The sequence below is a fragment of the Falco naumanni genome, chromosome 2 (assembly GCF_017639655.2).
Source record: "Falco naumanni isolate bFalNau1 chromosome 2, bFalNau1.pat, whole genome shotgun sequence".
NCBI classification, from domain to species: Eukaryota; Metazoa; Chordata; class Aves; order Falconiformes; family Falconidae; genus Falco; species Falco naumanni.
In genome coordinates this window covers 20,845,170-20,864,064 of record NC_054055.1, presented here as the reverse complement: position 1 = coordinate 20,864,064, position 18,895 = coordinate 20,845,170, and the positions used below count along the sequence as shown (strand labels likewise).

General features: G+C 37.7%; 1 protein-coding gene across 1 annotated transcript in view; it reads left to right on the top strand.

The window, feature by feature from the left end:
* DDX10 (DEAD-box helicase 10) overlaps positions 1-18,895 on the top strand; it is a 191,486-nt gene that overhangs the window by 35,723 nt on the left and 136,868 nt on the right. The window contains exons 11-12 of the mRNA XM_040583764.1: positions 4,040-4,127; positions 10,775-10,863. Coding sequence (XP_040439698.1) covers positions 4,040-4,127; positions 10,775-10,863 — 177 coding nt within the window. The remainder of the gene's footprint in view (positions 1-4,039; positions 4,128-10,774; positions 10,864-18,895) is intronic.

Genomic DNA, 18,895 nt, shown 5'->3' with positions numbered 1-18,895 from the left:
AGTGCTTTTAAAATACTCTATTTTTTGTCGTTTAAACAGAGCAAGAGAAAATGCAAATTATGTAATAATAAATACCATATTTTTGAGCATTCAAATATGGCAAAAAGATATTCTGAAGTATTAAGTATTATGTACCCATTTATAAGGAGTTTATAATTTCAAGTTTAAGATGCGCATTATAAACTGAAATTATTTTTGATAATACATTGAGACTACTTCATCGCATCCAATTTTGTTGGGTAACAAGATAAGAGCTGCTTCCTAAAGGGGTATCATAACAAATTCTGTGTCTAAAAATTTTTAACAAAGGAAGTGCAAAGATGTAGATACCCATAATGTAATACTATGACAAAAATGTGGTTCTTGAAGAAAACAACAATAACGACAAAACACCTTCTTTTTTTCTGACAGTGGAGAATACTTGGATATTATTCCACATGACAGTAATAGTAATATTGAGGAATTATTTGACTGCTAAAAATTTGCTGCCTCCCAGTTACCATGATTATTGTAGGACAATCCATTGATGTCGCTAACCAGTGTGATTATGCACCTGTATGTGACCTGCTGGTGTGAGGCTGGCAACTCTGAGCAGCCTTCCACAGATCCCAGCTCTTTGTCCTCTTCTCCAGTGATCCAGGTTGCCCAGTGTCATCATAGGGAGCCACGTTCCAGGCCAGAAGCACAGAGCAAAGCTTGCTGCTGGGTGGAATATGGAAACTGTTTTGGTACAGCATGGCGATACGGCCTTTTTGGTGTTCGTTGAGCTTTTTTTGTTTAAGTTTTGCTTTGGAGGGCATGGGGAAGAGAGAGTATCTAGTTAAAGCAGTGCTTGTATCCTGGTGTTAAAAATGGGGGAAGTGAGAGGAAAGCAAGAGTGCATGTTGACTAGGAGAGAGTGCTGTCTGATCAGTTCGTAAGACCAAGCAAGCTGAGTTCATAGTTACATCATGACACAATCAAGTGTGGCCGTTAACGCAACTGCTAGGCAGAACAACAGTTTCAAAAGTTTATACTACTCTTTAAAGGGAAGGCTTGTGCCCACAGAGTAAGAAAAGAAAAACGGCATAGTTAAAATGACAGACAATGTCATAAAATCCCCTTCTAGTCTTTGCATAGTTGATTCTTGCTCACTGGTTCTTAGCTGTTTAGTCAAACATAAATTATGGTAATTCATTTAAGTGTTTAGATTTTAGGTTTGTCTCTCCGAATAGTCATGTGTATATAATTATTATTAAAAATGTATTTGTTCAGAAGGAAATAACATGGAAGCTCATTAACAATAACCAGCTTTCTTATTTTTGGAATCCCGGCATGAGGCGGCATCTCGCCAGTGAGTGGCTGTCATGGTACAGTATTGGAGGGGAGAGAATCCAGTATAATGAACCTTTTTTTTTTTTTTTTTCTTTAATATTCAGTGTTGCAAACTTAATCGTTAACAATTGCATAACCTCAAAGTGTGCTTAGGGCACCATATTCTTGGTTGACATTGCTTAAATGTGTACCACATTATCTTGCCATGCTTTTAATTGTAAAGTATCTTGTATTTTCTGTCTTTCAAACACTTTTCTTGCAAATTTCTAAATTACCAAAATTTATGTGCAATCAACAAAACAGTCTAAGATTATTTTCCATTATGTTTGGAGCCCCAATGACATATTGTCCCCTGTAAATAATGAATCTTATTCCTACAATAATCAAGTCATAGAAAATAAAGACTAAGAGTGGGCCCAGGTGAGAATTGGAACTCAGTATGCATTTTGAGTTTGACAGTGACAACAGTGAGTAGTTGACAGTCCCAGCTACCCTTTGAGTACAGCTCCAAGGACAATTTTGCTTTTATTTAAAGATTTCATGGAGACCATGTTTTCCTAGCCTGTGAGAATGTGCAATGGCCAGATGCTTTGCTGACACCGAATATGACACCTGCTATTTCTTTCCTGTTCTTAAAGCCTGCTATGCTGCTATGGAGGATAGCCAAGCTGATTAGTCATGTTTTGCTTCTGACTAAACTATGTTGGCCATTGTGTGTTTTCTTATTTTCTTTACACACTTACAAGTTGTTTTTTGGTGTCAAGAAAAAAAGTTACATTATTAACTTCTTTTTTTGTCTCTTTTGAAGATGAGCACTATGTTTACCTGCCCTGTCTCATAGATTTTTATCTTTCTCTGATGAGTTATCAAGAATAGATACAACTATGTCTCATTGTGCTTTGACTTTTTCTGTAGTTGCTATGCAGCAAATTTCTTTTGACCTAGCTGATTTATCAAGGTACCTGTTGTCCTGCAATTCTGATGTGAGCTTGGACTGTGATGTGGCTGCTGTTAGCTGTTTGATTGCAGCTGCCACATTGAGTGAAGACAAGGGGGGAAAAGACACTGGCTAATTTAAGTGTCTTGAGGTCATCTCTTAGTAGCTTTCCCATAACTTAACAGCAATCTAACACTTCTGTGGGCTGTCTCACTACTGGTGTTCATGCTTTTTTATTATTGTTTGCTTTTTTTTTGTTATTCATGCTATCCCTTCTTTACTCTTTTTATCTCATTGTGTGCTTGCAATTCTTATTTTATCCCAGTGTGTTTGTGTTGTTTTTATACTTGTCCTCAGTTCTACTTCAAGCTTTCTTTTGGAGTTTCAGGTCATTGTAAACATGTTGACTTCATCTATCCAGCTTTTTTACTCTTCCTCCTGTCTTTCCTCTGTAGTGAGGTAGCATGCTTTGTGTTTGTACTTTATACAATTTTGTATTAAGCTAGCCATTGCTTTTATTTTGCTATTCTACCATTTTTCCTTTATTAGGATCATAAATATTATTACCTTCTCAATCTTGCTTTATAGAATAAAATCTAGAAGAGCCTTCTGTTTATTTACTTTTTCTGTCTTTGGTGTCTTGTGTGCATTCCATCCTGCATTGCATTTCAAAGACTTGTTGGTCAGTTTGGCCCCCACATGAATTTTTCATTCCTCTTCTTTTATTTCTTATGTCTTTATGCTTTCAGAGCAAAATATGTGCTGGCTTGAAACTGGAACTCAGCTTTTTGATCTTTCACTAAAACTGTAGCTAAATAGCTCTTGTGTGCAAACTGGAGTTTTCTACTGGCTGTATCTGACAGCATTAAGAAATTGAAATGATGAGGGAATAAAGCTTGATGTCTATAAATGAAAGTATTCTTTGGTAATACTCTCCAACCCCTTGCTTAATTGCTGCTTTCGTATTTAGTAAGAATAATAGAAGATCATAATGGCTTATGTTACAAAAAATGCCTGTAAAATGTTTCTTGCCTAGTATTTTAATCAGAGCTGTTTTTTACACAAACTTACTGCAATGTTAAAGAAGCATGACTGTGGTTCTTTTTTTTTTTTTTTCTTGACTCTAGCAAAGGCTGTGTTTTGTTGTACAGTGTGGGATGACATGGCACACAGCAGCAAGAAACAGACTAAGAAATCTGCTAGTTGTGCATCTCTTTTGACCTCTACTTGTGTTGTAACCTCCTACCATGTTTGGTAGGTTGTATGATACACTTAAGTGGTATTAGCAGATCAGACCCAGAAGTAGGTAAGAAAAGATCTGGGCAAATAAACCTGGAATAGTATGGGGCTCACTGGAATAAGTGTAAAAATCCAGAGTCTGGGATAGAACTTACTAGGATTCTTACTAGGTTTAATGGTATTTTCTTTAATACAGTCATGGTTCTTTATTCACCTGATCAATATCTTGAGGAGCTCTTAAATCTTTTTGATCTCAGTGTCCTGTGTTTTTGCTCATCTGGTTGTAAGAAAGAAGTACTTAAACATCAGTATTCCCAGGGCAATGGATCTTATTTAAACTTTCAAAAATGCTGAGAATTTCCTTATGAAGACTGCTATCTCAGTGCAAAGTAGTACTAGGATACATTATGCTTCCGTTTTTTTTTTTTTTTTCAGCATTTTTATAAATTCAGGAAGTTTTTCACTGCCAATTTTTGGCTTTTCTTTGGAAGAAGTTTCACCACCTTCACTGAAAACTCTTCTCTCTTTTTTTTTTTTTTTTTTAATTAGAATTAATCCTGAAAAACTTACAGACATCCAAAAGAGGATGCAGGCTTTCTTAGCTCAAGATCAGGAGTTGAAAGACAAAGCGCAAAGGGTAAGTCATCTGCTGCACTATAGTCCTTTGAGGCATGCTAGTTGAATAGAACTGCTACTGGAATAACTGACCTGCTCATGTATGCCCTAGCAGCAGTGTTTGGAACTGCTAAATTATTCTGAGTTTTAAGCTTTAAAACACAGCATCAGTAGAAGCAATAGTTATGTATTAGCAGTTGGTGGTAAGTATGCCTGTATAACCTGTGTGAGTTCATATAGGCTCAGCACTGGCTCTGATGAGCACATGATGCTGATAGCTGAAGAGCCACCTGTCCGGCTGTGGCTGTGCTGCCAAAGTTAAGATATAGGTGAGCATGTATTTTCTTCAGAGTCTTGGGTATGAAAGTAATTTTTGCTTTAGTAGTTACTGCTTCTCAGCTGTTTGAGGGTTTTTACTGTTTTGTTTGAGTCTTTCCCAGCTGTTTGAGATCTGAACCTGAGGAGGAGGAACTCCATACACCAGTACAGGCTGGGATCAAATGGCTGGAAAGCAGCTTTGCAGAAAAGGACTTGGGGCAATCAATTGGCATAGTGAACGTGACTGAACATGAGCCAATGACATGTCTTTGCAGCAAAGAAGGCCAATGTGTTCTGAGTGTCATCAGGTAGAGTGTTGCTGGCAGGTCAAGGGAGGTGGTCCTTCCCTTCCCCTCTGCTCAGCCCTGGTGAGACACTTCTGGAGCACAAAGCTTGATTCTGGGCTTCCAGTACAAGAAAGACAAGGACATACAGGAAGCAAGACCAATGAAGAACCACAGAGATGATTGAGCACTTATAATATCTTGTCTATTAGGAGAGAAGTATGTGTTAGACTGAGTTAGTCTTCTGAGTGGTGCCCTGTGACAGGAGAGGAGGCGATGGGCAAAAACTTATATACAAAAACCCTCCATTTAAACCCAAGAAAAAAAATAATAAATTGTGCAGCCTGTTCCAGTATTCAACCATGCTCACAATCTCCATTGTTGGTTATTAAAAACTGGGTGTGTTCCTGAGCAGCATGCTCTAGCTGACCTTGCTTCGAGCAGGGGTCTAGACTGCACGATCTCTGGAGGTTCCTTTCAACTTCAACTATTCTGTGATTCTGTAAAGCATAAAGCTGTTAAATTAATACAAATACATCTTTGTTTTTGTCATGTATCCTTGGTTCATGATGAAGAATAGGACTATGTACCCTTTTCAGTTCAGTAACCCTTTTGGTTGGAGGGGATAGGTAAGTTGGTAGTTCTTCCTGAGGGGACTTTTCCTGGGGAGCTGGTACAGAACATTTTGAAATAATGATGATGATGATAATAATACGTTACTGAAAAGTAGCAGATCTCATTCCATGGCTTAAGAAGTTAAAAATAGGAAACCGTGAAGGCCTCGCGTATCCACTTTCTTTATCAATTTTTATTGTTGTATCTCCTGATTATATACAACAGTTTGTACTTTCTCAGTGGTAAAATCCAATGCATGGAATAAAGTGTTTTAACTTTCACGTGGATTTAAATGAGAGGCAAAATAGCTTAGAATAGCTCTTACAGGTAAGATGGAAATGTGTGTATGGGACTATGAATGGGATTTCTTTGCTGTGCTGATCAGTGTTGGGAGACTCCATGAACTATATGTGAATTTCACCAAGATTTTTAGCAGGTTTGGGGAAGGTAGGAAAACTTAAAATAGCTAAGAAGGTTCCTGGACTAGAATGAGCTGGTTGTAAAAGACAGTTTGTATGCAAGATGGCCTGTGAAACATTTCTGGGCATTGCATTGCCTCTTAACAGCACTAGATAAGTTTTCTGACCTTTCCCTGGTTTTACAATATTTTTAGGCCATGAACTCTTTGAGATAGAGCTGACTACTTGTGTTATTGAAGTGCTGCGATGTGTTGGTTTTCTGAGGTTGGTTGGTTGGTTTGTTTTTGTTGGTGTGAATAATCATGAGCCTATGAATTCTGTAGTTGTACCAAGTGTCTTTCAAACTATGCAAGATCAGGAGTTCAAATTGAGATGAAAGTAAACAAGATGATTGGAAGAATAATAAGATGTTTAGATTATTTTTTGTTATACATATAGGTCAGGTCTAAAGAGCACTTCCAAAGGCCAAATAGTCAGAAATCCAGAAATACCAAAGCCTGAGAAATATAAGATTGCAGAAATTCTGGATTAGTGTCAATACCTTTCTATTTGTCTGAGCTGTTTTGGGGATTGGTGGTGCCTGGAGATATTCTGGTAAACTTGCATGGTAGGTTAAAATGAAAAGGAGATCATGAATGCTTAAAGAGAGACTAAGAGTTTTAGCCTTTCTGTTGAACTGGGATCTAAAATGAGGCAAGTTGCAATATTTAAAACTCTTTGAGATTCATCTCACCTAACTTCAGATGTCCTATGTGCACTAGTCTTCCTGAGCTTTTATTTATAGCTGAGAGAGAGGAACGAGCACTTGTAGGAGGCATCCTGATATAGACACCTTAAAAACCCTTTGGGATGGATGAATGGCAGTTTATTTGCACTGCAAAGGTAGCCTGTGAGGTGATCTAGCTTGGATACCTGCAGTAGAGACACTTACTGCGTCAGAGGAATGTCATTCTTAATTTCCTAACAGGGAGTCTTAAATCAAAGTGCCTGAGGAAGTCAGTGGGAGCTTTGTGAATAAAATGTCTTAAGGCAATGTTTGAGGAACTACTTTTTGAAACTATTCCTTGCGTTCAGGTATCCCAGGGTTTTGTAGAGCACAAAGTATTACTTGTAGTGCATGGAATGGCAGCGTAAGCTTCATCCTGACACTGCACAGGCCAGATGTACTGGTGCCATATTCATACTGGTGACATGATCATCTGCAACTGCCACAGGAAGTTGCAGTTACACCAGTTTGTACCAGAAGCGACAGAGCAGCTGGCTGGGGGAAGATGAGAGTAAGAGGAAGCTGCCATCATCTTACTTAAAATGAAAATACTAATAAACCTCTGTGTTTCTGGCTTTGATTTTTTTAAGATCTCTTAAAAGTCAGAGAAAGATCATTCTGATTGGGCAAAAGAAAATAATGATGAAGTTTCAAAATAGCACAAGAATAAAATCAAACATCGTCTGGCTGTCAGTGTTACAGATTAAAAATGAATTTATTTTGGAAGATTTAATTGCCATTTAATTACCCTTACAGGCCATTTTTTTTGCAATTTTTCCTTTATGGGTAGCGGTGCAGTGTTGTCTTGCAGTCTCTGTGTGTGTGTATATGTATGTTGTGCTTTAAAATCTTGAAGTATGGGCAAGTGGTTTATCATAGAAGTTCTCCGTCTTAATAAGATTTAAGTATGGGTGTTCAGATATGCTATGCAAATGTGCCCCAGTAGTCTTACATATCAATGTGAATAAAATGACAAAAGCAATGCAGATGAAATCCTGACCTTGGATATTATCTGAAATGCTGGGTTTCTCAAAGGCACGAGTGTTGTGCTGTCTAGTCTGTCTGTTGCAAGCTGCCAAATTCTTGACATTTGTAAGAAATAAATTCCCTACCTGAATGGTTCAGATAGCAGTGAAACAGCACAGCTATGCACAGTTCAGCTGGGATGCAGTTTACTGTGTTGAAGGCATAAGGTTTAAGTGATTGTGTCCTCTAGGCTTGTTGATTTACTTCAAGATGCTTTTACTTTTTTTAACAAAAAGAAAATTCTTGATTGTTAATTGCTTCAAGAAACGCCGTGGTTCATTTGATAGGACATGGTTCCTCTGCTGTTGCTTGGCAAGAGAGGGTGAATCAGATTGGGGCTCCTTTGAAACCTCTGCAGTTCTTCTCAGGGACTGATGCTGCCTTTTGGCATTTCTTGTAATTTTAATATTTAATACGTGTTCATCCAGTTCTGAAAAACAGTTTAAGAAAGAATGTGGTTTTCTTGCTAATTTGAATGTTACTGTGTAGGGGGTGCTGGGACACTGAAGTGGTGCCTGTCCATTAAATTCTTTGTTGCACCCAGAGGGATGTGCAGTGTGTTACAGCCTGGGATTCTAGTCATGCCCTGCTACTCTGAATTCTGTCAAAACAGCATGTAAATTGAATTTGGTGTGTTTTAACTTTTAAAACCATTATCCAAGAAATACATCAGTAAATCAAAATTTAAATGTAGCAAATTAGTAGAGCATAGTACTTCTTGCCTTGCATATTTCTAGTACTTGTATGATAATCTCGGGTGGTTTTGGGGGCCTTTAGCTGCTATTGTAATTGAGCTGTAATATATTTCTGATGCCCAACCATAACATTTTTCCATTATAAGTTAATTCATACAATATTTTTGTAATGTTCAGTTATCAAAAAAACCCCAACATTGCAAGTGATATCAAAACAGCAAAAGTAGCAGTAGACAACAGCAATTCATAAAAAAGTAGGAAAAAAGTTCAGACTGAATTTGCTCTCCCTCAGCTGTCCAGTGTGTGTGCACAGAATGAACAAGTCTTAGGAGATTTAAGTAAAATCCAAGAGAGATGACAGTATTTTAGCATGAGGTTGTAGTGAAGGTACTGAAACCAAATCAAAATCAAAGTAGTAGTTTGCTGTTTCTGTACTTCATTTCTCTTCTTGTAAAGTATCTATGCTGTAAGCCAATTTACCTCGTGTAAGCTCTTGGAGCAGGGAATATCTTTTGCTGGAAGTGTTCACAATGCCTGAAATAACAGAGAGTGAGATCAGCTGAAGAGTTTAATCATCAAAATATTACTATTGAAAGATCTTTGGAGCCTCTTACCTTAATTAGATGTCCATTTCTTTGAACAAAGAGCAATGCCATTCTGCATACAGTCCATGACAAACTTGAAAATTTTTTTTGAGTCTCAGTGGCCTGAACCCTGTTGACAGCTGATAGGTGTGAGTTAGAACATCTGGCATTTGTCTGGTGGTTCATTCTTAGTTATTGTAGAGCTTGATGCATGTGCAAAAGGTGTGCTCTTTCTGCCCCTTATCTATCACTTACTAATTTCTAGACCATATGTACAAAAGATATACTAGTAAAGTAAATGGATGACTGTAGATTATCCAGCAGGTTGTTGGCATGCAGTGACTCATACAGATCTTCACATCTGCAGCTCTCATTCACAGAAAAAAAAAAGATATTTCTTGTGCTAACTTGCTTTTTTTGATCTGTCACAACAGACAAGAGGTTCTGTTATTTATTTTCATCACTGCTTGCTAGACAGCAATAGATTAATGAGATCTGTCAAATTTGAAGTCTTTTCCTAAAGGGGACTAGTTATCTTTGTTAAAGTATTAATAATTTAATGTGAGCAAGCAAGGGTTTTATTCCACGTGTCATTCTTTGTAGCAGCTGAATAGATTGTGCTAGCACCTTCCCCTGCTGAAATTAATTGAAGACATAATCTGGACAGGAAATTTTACTGAAAAATTTAACATTTGGAAAAATGAGGAAATGAAAATTTACCTCTGTAACGCAGTGTTGGGCAGCTTGGGAAATGTAACTCCTAGCTCAACATATCTTACAATTAATAGTTTTTATTTCAGTTTGCCAAGGGGCAAAGTCTGACTTTATGACATTGAAAAGAAATATGAGACAGTAAATTAAGCACCTTTGGAAATTTTTTTTTTCTTATAAGCATTTACAGAATCCCCATGAGATTGATGCTTCTAACTGTTGGGTCTTTTCCTCCTCTGTCTCAGGTTAACAAGAAGTAGATTTATTATTTTTTTTTTTAATTCCAGATGAATTATTAATAAAATAATTTTCTGACAGGTGCCTGTATATAGCGGAACAAGGGTGTGATTATAGTATGCTTAAATATAACCCTGTGAGCCTGATTTGCTGTTGTTACTTGTGTTTGCTGATTTAAGCCTTGTAGATAGGAGTTTTGGCATATGTTAGAGATTAGGTTACAAGCAACAGAAATCCGAGCATCTTTTCTGATACTTAGACTATTCCAGTACTTATGCTGCTGATGATAGGCAAAAGTAAACTATGTAAGAGAAACATGAGGAAAATAAGACTATTTCCTTTTGGGAAGAATGGAGTGAAAATGCAACACAAGATAAAGCTATTCTGTTACTCAGTGCTTCCAGTTTTCTTGATGAAAGTCTAGGATTAATTGAAACTTCAGCCTTGAACTGGTCTTAGTAAATGCTGTATAGTGAATTTATGTTGGTCACCTGAGTTGCATTCATTGACTCACAGTTGTGTACGTGATAAGCTGGTGGCAGGTGCAAGGTAATATGAATTATTTTGGGCCACGGTGAAAGGCAACTACATTGAGTTGAATCACTTTCTGTTAGTAGCTAAGGTTAAGTCAAGACATCTCAGACTGATAGCAACAGTCTGTCCACCTGATTCAGGTATCAGAATAGCATAACAACACTGAGAAGAGCTGGGAGAAATAAAACATTAAATCTGTGATGTTTCCTTCTCACAAATTTGAACATGGCACTGTTGAGAAATTCAGCCAATTAATGTGCATTTAATGAAATATTTCTATACTTAAAGTTGCATCACTTCTTTAGTACTGATAAATTTTGGCTGGTGGGTATTGTGTAAAAGAATTTCAGTCTGAAATCAGTGTTAGACCACTTAATAGTGAAATTTTGTTTTGTATTTAGAGCAAAAGTATAATGTTAGTTTCATATGTTGGTAATTGCATGGTTTCTTTTTTAGTTAAACACTTTTTTTTTCTTTCAGTGTTTTGTATCCTACTTGCGCTCAGTTTACTTAATGAAGAATAAGGAAGTATTTGATGTTTTCAAATTGCCTCTAGCAGAATATGCCCTGTAAGTATGATCAACTTGGAAAGTGAAAATTATGATAGCTTTAAATAGCCATTTTGATGATGTTAACACACAAAATTGGACTATATTATAATGTATTTAGACTTTCATATTTATGCTGTGCTTTTTGCATACTTTCTAGGACTTTCTAACTAGAATTTAAGTGTAAAACCAATACATGTCTACAGAGAGAAATAAATAACTTCTACAGCAGAAGGTACATTTGCTATATATAGTGGAAGACAAAACTTGTGAAATAAAAGGATAGAGAACAATAGGTATGGTTTCTTTTCGTCATCCATCCGTCCGTCGTCGTCCCCCCCCTCCCCCCCCGATTCACCCTTCAGACTCATAGCTAAATGTCAGCCTCTTAAACTGTAATATTTAAAAATAAATTGGGGTATCTAAAGATGATATATTGCAGTCTCATTTTGAGTGTGATGGGGACATTGCTCCTTGGAGGTAAATTACTTTTCAGAAGGTTCAGTGTGGTTGGTACAGATCTGCACTGAACTGAATAGCATCTATTTTACTATGTCTTTTTTTGTACATACGTGAACCATTCCACATTTTGTATGGGAGGCAAATTAATTTTGACAGGTTGACTTTATAGATGACAACCACCTGAGATTGTTTTAAGATGTGAAGTTTTCAAATAGTCTCATGGGACATAGGGTAGTCAGAAGGGAGCAGAAAGGTGCTCAGAGGTGCATGGTAAATTAATTTTATGTCTCTGGGATTTCATACAGAGAATACTTAATTCTTCAAACTTGTCAGCACATGGCATAATGAACTAAAATGTGACAAATTGCTAGACTATGGAACACCTGGTCTTCCTGTGCTGTGCTGCAATTAACACAATTGTTTTTTAAGGTACATCAGCCTATTATAAAAGATGCCTTCTTACTTTATGGACTGAGAAATTTTTAAAAAGGAGAACTAGCAGAAACTTGAAAAAAATTCACTACATGCATTGCCTGACCCTTCACCTGTGTGATTTGTCAACATCATTAAGTCCTTATTATAGGCCTTGCTATGCTAATTTTAAGTGGCAGAAGATTAGGGCTAAGAGGGATGACCACACAAATGTAACCAGTGTTTAAGAAAGCAACTGAAAGATGGTGGTAATGCTGAATTTTCAGAATCCCAGTGCCTCTTTTTGGATTTCAGCATGGTGTATCATCTAGTATCTGATACTGATGTGGACAGAGTAGTCTATAGTTCTGTTCTTCTCAGGCCTCTGTGCCAGGATTTGGTCCTTCCATCAAAATCAATTCTAATCACAGCATTGCAAAGTTACCAATAAGTCATTGCTGTATTAAAACGGAAGAAACCAGACAGTTGTTTGGAGAGAGTAGGAGGGTTTAGTCAAGACTCTGAAATATATGGAAGAGTAATCAAAGAGTCAGAAGATAATAAATCTGGGAGGTAATTTGGAGGTTCTGCTCTAAATGAACAGTTTGTTGGCACTCTTCTTCCCTGCTCTCCAGACTGATAGTCTACATAAATACACCTCACAGTCCTCTGGCTTTCAATTCAGTGCACATCCACTGATACAGTGGATCAGTCAGCTTAATTTATCTGAAAGGACCTCAGAGTCGGTTATGTTTGAATTCTGCATTCAGAAGCAACCTTGGTTTAGGTTCTGTGCACAAAGCTCATAGCAAAACCTAGAATGAGAATCCTTTCTTCCCTTCAGTGTCTGCGTGTATGCTCTGAAAAGTATTTCAGCCTTTCTGTGGAGATTTACTGCTAGCTTGATAGATGTTACTCCGCTAAAAATCCTGCAGAGAAAATAGGCTGCTTGATGCCCCTGTCAGGTTTGCATTTCAGTCTGTCAGGCTGTTTGCCCACTTTCTCTGTTGCTCTCTCTTCTGGTACGTCTGTGCACTGAGATTCTCTTAAGCTCTGTTTGATTGAGTCTGCAGGAAAAACAGTAGTCTTTCAGATTTTTCTATATTATATAAAATTATTCTTACATTATATAAAAGTCTTAGATCTAGAAAACTATATATAAAACAAAGTATGTGTGCATTTATACACACATGTATTCTAGAGATTGGTCACCTTTCAGCTATGGTACATTACTATTCTCTCCAGTATCCTCTCATTACAAATTGCTATCAAGAATAATTTGCTGGAGGAGGACTTGCACAGGCCTTGTGTTAACATAGGCAGCATTTAAGTTTGGTGAGGGAGAACCTTGATGTTTGCATAAAAGAGAAATTTGTCTTTTCATTGCAAACGACAGCTTTGAAAGCATAAGAGAATGTAAACAAACAACAGGGTGGAAAGGAATAACTAATTAGTCTGGCCTTCTGAATAGGAGACAAGGTGAAGAGGAGGCAGGGATTTAAAATGCCTGAGAAGTAAAATATTTCATTTTGTTAGATCTGAAAAAATATATATATATCAGTCTCCAGGAGCAGATCTTAACAGGTGAGTGTGCTGAATGGACAGGTTAGTCACAGCTTGAAGGAACTGCCAAGGAAGGCAATTTCCTTTGTGAATTTTGTCATGTCTTCCAGGAGGAATGCAGCATAGTTTTCTCTGTCTATTCATGTATTGGTACATAGAAGAATAAATAAAGCAGGCTGAAGCCAAGTTCTGAGAAGTACCTGATAGACACAATATAGTATCTAGCTAATTTTGCAAGTATGGCTTACAGATCAGTGTTACAAAGCAAAGTCTGAAATGGGTGATACCAGGATACATGATTTATCTGCCTTCTCACTGACCGGAGAAAGTACTCAATGCACTCACCTGGGTCCCCCTGGCTACGGTTGTCGGCATGACCCTTACTGCATGGTCAGGGCAGAGGTTATCTTGTTCTTGCTGCCATGAGTAAGTACAGGGCTGCCCATCGTGTCCCCCAGGCAGCGCCCATCACAGGGTTTGCACATCTCATCATTCATTTGCAAGTTCTTGGCTCTCCTTCTTGCTGCCCTTGCACTTCCTCTTCTACACCCTAGTTTCCTTCCAACTAAAAAACCTGCCCCAGTTGCTTTTCTCAGTTGTTTCCTGTCGCAGCACTCTCCAAACTATCAAGCTGCAACAAGGTCTTTTACCATCTCATACCAACATACTCTTCATGCCAGTCCCTCTGCTGCCTTCTCCTCTCTCAGCTTCTTCCTGGGCTGCTCTCCCTTCATTGGCTCTCAACCCCTTAACAGAACCAGCCACAGCTGCACCCTATCTACATCGGCCAACCCGCCACCCCTGAAGCCAGCCCACAGCTGTATATTATCAATGATAATTAACCCAGCTTCATTCCTCTACAGTTTCCAGTCTTCTAACAGAAAGTATTTCTCATGCTGTTACCTGGTTAATCTCAGTCTCACACGGACCTCGATATTCCCTCCAGTGACATGTAGAGTTCAGGCATTTCTCATGCAACTCCCTCTCATCCACTTGGAGATCCAGCCATCCCTTTCTGAGTTTTCTGTAACTATTTCTGTGAGCTCCTGAGCTTTCTTATCCTGCTATACAGATCTCTGAATAAGCTGCAGTCTCCTCTCTCAAGGTCCAGGGTCATTATGCTTTTAGTCATCATCCTTGTTTCTTCTAGGATCTTGAACTACCTTTTCTCATTTTGCAGCCAAGCCTGCTATTGACCTTCACTCACCTTAGAAGTAAATGTACTTGCATATGCATGAGTAGCAGTTCCAATAGAGTGCCTTTTGGAGTTGATGTTCCAGCTAACTTGGAGAAATGGTTTTTAATGCACTCTGGAAATCTCTGTTGCTTGTGCTCTGCTGTGTTGCCCTTTGAGCAGGTGTCGGGGTGGCTCAAGTACCAAGAGCACCACCAGGGTCTGTAACTGCAACGTGGGGGCTTCTGTTATTTTTGTAAAGGTGGCTACACCTTGGTTTTCTAAGTGATGGGATTCCAAAACCATGACATTCTCTTTGTTGGGCTTCTCTTTGATCCTGACCCATAAACCCTTGATTAGCTTGTCCCTCCTTATTATTAGTAGAGTACCGTGCATTTGAGCTCTTTACCGTGGAAGGGATAAAACTGGCTAGTAAAGTAAACAACACAGCAAAAGCAAATTCTCTGTTCATTTTGATTATTAATCAGACCATTTGGAAAGCCTGTTGATTCAGATTTGTGTCACTTCAGTTGATTTGCTCTCTGCTGTTTTCAAATGGTTTCTCATCCTGTCTTCTGCAAACATTTTAAATGTTAAATGTAGATGTAGCATATATTGCAAGGCAAGTAATACCACATTTCTTCTCTTGATATAGCTTCTGGGATTATTTAACCTTTTTCAGGCTATTTTAAATCTTTGTCTGTACCTGTTCTATAGTAAAAGAAATCACTGTGCTTTTTGTATGTTCAAATCATTCTGGAGAAGTTCACTAATGGAATATGTCTAATCTATTTAGTAAATGTAGTAGCTTTAGTATTAGAGTGAAGCACTAACTTGTACAAAATTGTTGTACAGCAGTTCTGCAGAAGTGACCTTCACGTTCTTTAGAATGGGCTTATATTTCAAAAAGGACTGGAAATCTTGTAGGTGCATATTAGGAACTTATGTGATACTTAAAAATTAAAAGATTATACTGGTCTTAAATTTTCTGTTACTTGTTTTGTGCAAGGACAGATTTTGCACTGAGTGTCTAAGATTCTGTCTTTCTAAAGAGTTGAGAGTTGCCCAGCTTTTTACCCAAAACAAATAGAGGCATAGTGAAGTTACTGTGTTAACGTAAACATACTCAGGATGTTTGTATAAGCTTAATTAACAAACCTCAGAAAAGGCAGTGTGTTAAGTCTGTTACACCATTCATTTGAATGAATTTTAAAAAACATTTGCTAAGTTTGATTTTCCTTATTAAGTAGCAAACAAAAGTGGTATTGTTTTTGAAGCCATACAATGTTCTTTCTTTGGAGTTTTACTCTTTTACCTTATTTCCTGAAAATCTTTGTCAACTTGCTTTGAATTGAAGGGGAGGTATCTGAGCATTGTAGGGGTTTTGTTCAGTTACTTCTATGAATTCCCTGACCATTGTTAGGGAATGATGATATATGGCCATCTTAGTTTCTGTTGATGAATAGAACAGTCGGCTGTACTTCCATTTATAGCAGCAAAAGAATCCTTTGGTTTTAGTATTGCTTTTAGAAGCCAATTTAAAATGTCTTTCTGTAAGAGCTTTCTTCCAAGAAATCATTGTATTTCACACCAAAATATGAAACAGGATTGTTTCTTGGTTTGTCAGCTGAGGACTACAATGTGCTGTTAGCATGTTTTTACTGTTCTGCGTTAGAATTTATGAAATCTCACTAAATAGCTTACCTGCTTTTTTTGTCTGTCTTTATGAGAAAACCTTGCATACTTTTATTCCAGAAGAGTGTATGAAATGCCAGGACTAAAATCAAAGACTAGCTGTAACTCAGTTGGAGTAGGATTGTGATCTGAGTAGCATCTAATGGAATCTAATCTGAGTAGCATCTAATGGAAAACGAGTCTTGTCCTTTCTAGTTGATGGAAAGAAAAGGTGGTTCATTTTTTGGGTGTTTTTTTTTTTTTTTTTTTTTTTTTTTTTCCCTTTTTTTTCTTTTTTTTTTTAGTATGCCTGAACTTTAGATCTGGCAAACGGTTAAGAAATGAATTCTAAAGAAACTGTCAGATCTTACAATATGAAGAAATTTTAGCAGTAGTGAAATGTGTTTGTCCCAGATTTTTCGCTGGTTGGAATATACTCTGGAAAAGAGGCAGAATGCTGACATTTCTTTGAGAAGATAGGTAATCAAGAGTATTTGGGATTGGTTTGTACGCAGCTTCCTTTAAGCTTATCTAGTATTACTTTCTCAGCAAATTTGATCTTAACATCTTCCCTCCCCAAGTCTGCAGGTGGTGTTCTTCTGGTTCATATGTCATTTGAATTCTGATAGCACTGGTCTTGGTAGGTTTGCTAAGCAGTGTAGAAAAATTGGCCAACACTTAACTGGTAATTAATTTTACGCTGTTATTAAAATAAGATGACAGTGCAGAACAGCAGTTTGGCAGGTGGGATTTCGTATTTGCAACCCTGTGTACATTGTGTCTGTCTGCATGAGAAAGAGAAGTGAGCACAGATTGTGTAGTTGCCATACAGTACTACTGCTGCTTGCAGTACTTTGTAAACAGCTGTCAGCAGTACTTTGTGTAGAATAATGTTATGAAATCTCGAAAAGCAATAAAGTGTTTCTCTTGCAAAGGATTTTTTTCTGCTACTTCGATCGCCTTGCTGAAGAGATTGCACATTCATTGACATCGCAGCAATCTCTTTATATGTGTTTTACTGTGTCTGGTGCTAAGGCCCAATTCCAGGTTTGAATCTCCTCCAGCTGCTGCAGTGAAGCATGACATCTGCTTTGTTTGACTGTTTTTGTTCCAGTTAGTCAATAGGCCAAACTTTAACGCTTAGTTTCATTGCAAAGGTAATTACTGTTAGTTGTTGAACACTGAAACAAGTTTAAGATTGCTGGTTGCTCTAATTCCAGTTCCCAAATGCATTGTGTTATCCTCTCAATAGTGCACTGTCAGTAACTGCAAAATACACTGGATAAAACCTTCCTTTGATATAAAAATCTATTTGCTTTATTATTGCTGTTAATTGCTTGTCAGAAATACTTGAACAAATTAACTTTACGTTAAAATTAAGACTTTAGTAATTGAAAAACTTGTTCCTCATCCTAACAGTGTGGGCTGCTTTTTGGTTCATGTCCACTTTTCAGTGTTTTAACCTGTGGCCAGTACCAAAACTGCCCTGTTTAATCACAGGTGTGGTTGCCTTTGAGTTGTTTGTTTGTTTGTTATTTAAGCAGGGTGCCTTTCCTGCTGATTGCTCAGTTCCACTGGCTACCATTAACAGTTCAAGGCTTTCTGGGGCTGAGAGTCCACTTTTGCTGCTCTGCCATACTGTTTGGATGCTTGATGGATTGTTTCTAATGACATTTCCACCAGGAAGTATAGATTTTATTTTTCCTCTGTGACATAACTCACGTTTCTTTATTCAGAGCAGTGTTGTAAAGGTAAGACATAATGCTGTCTATATGAGCAGCATTGAGAGGAGAGGTGGTGTATAACTGTGCGTAATCTGCATCGAAAGAGACTAGTCTTTTCTATGTGTGTGAGCATGTGTGTATATGTAGCCATTTTAGTTGGTTAAATACTCCTTTGTTAAGTATATGTACAGCCTCTGAGTATTACAAACACCATCAGTTCTGTATTGTGTATTTTTAAATATAGCTGTGGTCTCTGTGTGTTCCTTGCACAGTACCTGTGTCCTCCCACATTTTTTATTCACCTAATGAGAAGGCTCATGAACTCTGAAAGAGACTTAAGTGTTGCTTTTTAAAATTTGGATTTGGTCAGGTGTAATAATAGTGGGCAATTATAGCGTTTACTGAAATCAAATGATCTGTTGGAGACAGAGTATCTGCACCCATGCGGTGCTCTCCAGTATTGTTGCTATACATTTTTGCTTTTTGGCTAATTTTTGGCCCTTCATGTATAAAGTATTAATATAACTGAATTGTCATGAATAAATGGGTGAAATAATGGTATTGTTCGCACTGCTAGTTCCATATGCCATGAAGGTAAAGCCTTGCTGTAGAGGGATGTAGACAGGTGAGATTTCCTTTAAGGGAGAAACATCTTTTCCTTAGCTTTTTCTGCATTTAGTCACTCCATCACTGTGAGATGGTGAGGGTCACTTCTGGGTGCACTTCTAGCAGTGAAGGACTCTCTGAAAGAGATGAGTGCTCTCTCGGTCACTGACATGACACCTGTGTATCTGCAATACCAAATTACATTGGTGTTTCTTCCACCATATATTACTGTGTATCATAGATAATTTGCTCTTCTTGAGAGCTTTTTCAGGTTCTTTGTTTGCTTTCTTTCCTGGGAGAATTTGTAACTCTTCTTGAGAGTTCTCAGTTATTTCATCTTCCTTCCTCTCCCAGTGTTTGCTTGTATTTTTCAAGCTAGATTGTCCTGTTTTAGCCCAAATACTGTTTTGTAAATATGTTGGTCAAAATGTATCAATAT